This window comes from Caloenas nicobarica, chromosome 12 (genome assembly GCF_036013445.1).
Source record: "Caloenas nicobarica isolate bCalNic1 chromosome 12, bCalNic1.hap1, whole genome shotgun sequence".
In the NCBI taxonomy this organism is placed as follows: domain Eukaryota; kingdom Metazoa; phylum Chordata; class Aves; order Columbiformes; family Columbidae; genus Caloenas; species Caloenas nicobarica.
In genome coordinates, this window is record NC_088256.1 from 19,318,799 (window position 1) to 19,321,329 (window position 2,531).

General features: G+C 56.7%; 1 protein-coding gene across 2 annotated transcripts; it reads left to right on the plus strand.

Moving 5' to 3' along the window:
• The first annotated feature begins 799 nt into the window (after nt 1-799).
• Nucleotides 800-1,750, plus strand: LOC135993581 (transcription factor SOX-3-like). Of its 2 annotated transcripts, XM_065643531.1 has the most exons (2): nt 800-851; nt 891-1,750. In XM_065643531.1, the coding sequence occupies exons 1-2, from the start codon at nt 800-802 to the stop codon at nt 1,748-1,750; spliced, it is 912 nt and encodes a 303-aa protein (XP_065499603.1). The 2 variants fall into 2 exon arrangements, with proteins under 2 accessions (XP_065499603.1, XP_065499602.1); XM_065643530.1 differs by having other exon boundaries at nt 800-1,750.
• The last annotated feature ends 781 nt before the right edge of the window (nt 1,751-2,531 follow it).

Genomic DNA, 2,531 nt, shown 5'->3' on the forward strand with positions numbered 1-2,531 from the left:
TCAGAAATTGAAAAGTTTAATTCTTCCCCGCCCCTTCACCCGCTCGGGGGTGGAGGGGTGTCCGTGCAGCGCGGGCTTGCTCCGTTTCCAGGCAGCTTCTCCGGGCTCGATACAGAGCTGTGCATCCACCCCGGAGCCCCGGATCTCTTTGTGCCCGGCAAAAGCAGGGCTCCCGCTTGCCGCACAGCGCCCCGTCTCACTCCTCCCTGCGGCCCCGGAGGACAGCCCCGGCGCCCAGTCCCGCTCCTTGCCCCGTGGCGCGGCCGGCAGCTGCGGGAGCCCCACTAGACTCTCCACCGAGCAGCCCCGGCTCTACCCCGTCCCGCCGCTGGGGTCGCCAGCCCAGAGCCGAGGGCAGGTGCAGGGCCCGGGGGCTCCGGGTTAGCGGCGCCCAGGGACGCGGCGGGGGGGTCTGGCGCCAGCAGCCCGAAACGCCAACTTTTTGGCTTCCCCCACCCGCCCAGCTGGTCAGCTACCGGCGTCGGGGCTGTCGGGAACCGTTCGCTGATTGGCTGCCGCCCTCTCATTTATAGCCCGTCAATCAAATACCCCCGGGATTGGTGTGCGCATCGCTTGGCGTTGCCCGCGGGAAGTGCTCCGCAGGCGCGGCCGCTGCAGCAGCAGCAGCACCTCGGGAAGCGGTGCCTCCGCCCGCCAAGCAGAAAAACTTCCTCCTTCCGCAGCAGCCGCCCAGGCAGGTTCTCTTTTTTTTTTTTTTTTTTTTTTAGTTATAACTTCGTCTCTCCGATCTGGTGCTCGCCTGCTCGCAACCCTGGCGCACCTCTTGCCGGCTCCGGCCATGTATAGCATGCTGGAGACTGAGATCAAGACGCCGCAGCCCACGCCGGGCAGCGCCGGGGGCAACCCCGCTCCGGGGAGCAACGGTAAAGGCGGCGGTGGGGCCAGCAACGGAGCGGGAGCCGGCTCGGACCAGGACCGAGTGAAGCGCCCCATGAACGCCTTCATGGTGTGGTCGCGGGGCCAGCGGCGGAAGATGGCCCAGGAGAACCCTAAGATGCACAACTCGGAGATCAGCAAGCGCTTGGGGGCCGACTGGAAGCTACTGAGTGACGCCGAGAAGCGGCCCTTCATCGACGAGGCCAAGCGGCTGCGGGCCGTGCACATGAAGGAGTATCCGGATTACAAATACCGGCCCCGAAGGAAGACCAAGACCTTGCTGAAAAAGGACAAATACTCGCTGCCCGGCAATCTGCTGGCCCCGGGGGGAGGCAACGCGGTGAGCAGCCCTGTCGGGGTGGGGCAGAGGATTGACACTTATGCTCACATGAACGGCTGGACCAACGGAGCTTACTCACTGATGCAAGACCAGCTGGGCTACAGCCAGCACCCGGGCATGAACAGCCCCCAGCTGCAGCAGATGCACCGCTACGACATGACGGGCCTGCAGTACAGCCCCATGATGTCCACGGCCCAGACCTACATGAACGCCGCCTCCACCTACAGCATGTCCCCCGCTGCCTACGGCCAGCAGCCCTCCACGGCCATGAGCCTGGGCTCCATGGGCTCGGTGGTGAAATCCGAGCCCAGCTCACCGCCTCCGGCCATCACTTCCCACTCGCAGAGGGCCTGCCTGGGCGACCTGCGGGATATGATCAGCATGTACCTGCCCCCGGGGGGGGATGCCACAGACCCTTCCGCCCTGCAGGGCAGCAGGTTACACAGCGTCCACCAGCACTACCAGAGTGCCGGGACTGGCGTGAATGGTACCGTACCACTAACTCACATATAAACTTGGCTGCTCCGACGGGCTCCCCCTCTTAATCCCTAACTCCACCACCGCTCCCTGACTACACCGGGACGTGCGACAGTGTTGCTCGGCTTAGCAGACTTAATACTAACTTTGGAGAAATTTTAAAAAGGAAATCCGTTAGTTGTGTCTTTTTTTTTTTTTTTAACGAAAAAAATATTTGAGTAAGCTGTTATTTTAACAGATCACGACTCCTGCCTCCTAGAAGCCGCTGTGAAGTTTTTAAACCATGGCAACTTCTTTCTGCTAGGTTGAGCACTGTTGTATTCGCTTAGAAGTTTTTAAGAGTCTTGCATCTTTCAGTTTGATTTCTAGCGTTGCAATGACAAGAAAACGGCGGGCTTATGTTTTTAAACCCAGTTGTTCACATTATCGTTGTGGTTTCTTAAGTGTTTTATTCTTCCCACCTTACTGAGCCTCGCTTGGTTTCTATACACAATCTGTAGCTTTCACGACTTTTTAACTTTAGAGTTTTGTTCCTTATAAAAAGGGGAGGTGGGAGAGAGCTGTGCGGGTCGCAAACATTTATTTATAGTAAGTTGTGTGTCTTGGTTTTTTTTTTTTTCTTAAGCTGTAAACTTATGTAAATTGGTTTGTGAATTTTACTGTGAACCATGTTTTGACATATCAGATGAAGAAACGTTTTAGTTTTGTTTATCGGATTTCTTAAAAAAAAAAAAAAAAAAATCGAAACGCTCCTTCCCTGTCCTAAGTCCTCGTTTGCTTCCTTCTTCCAAACGAAGAGAGATCAATAAATTTTATA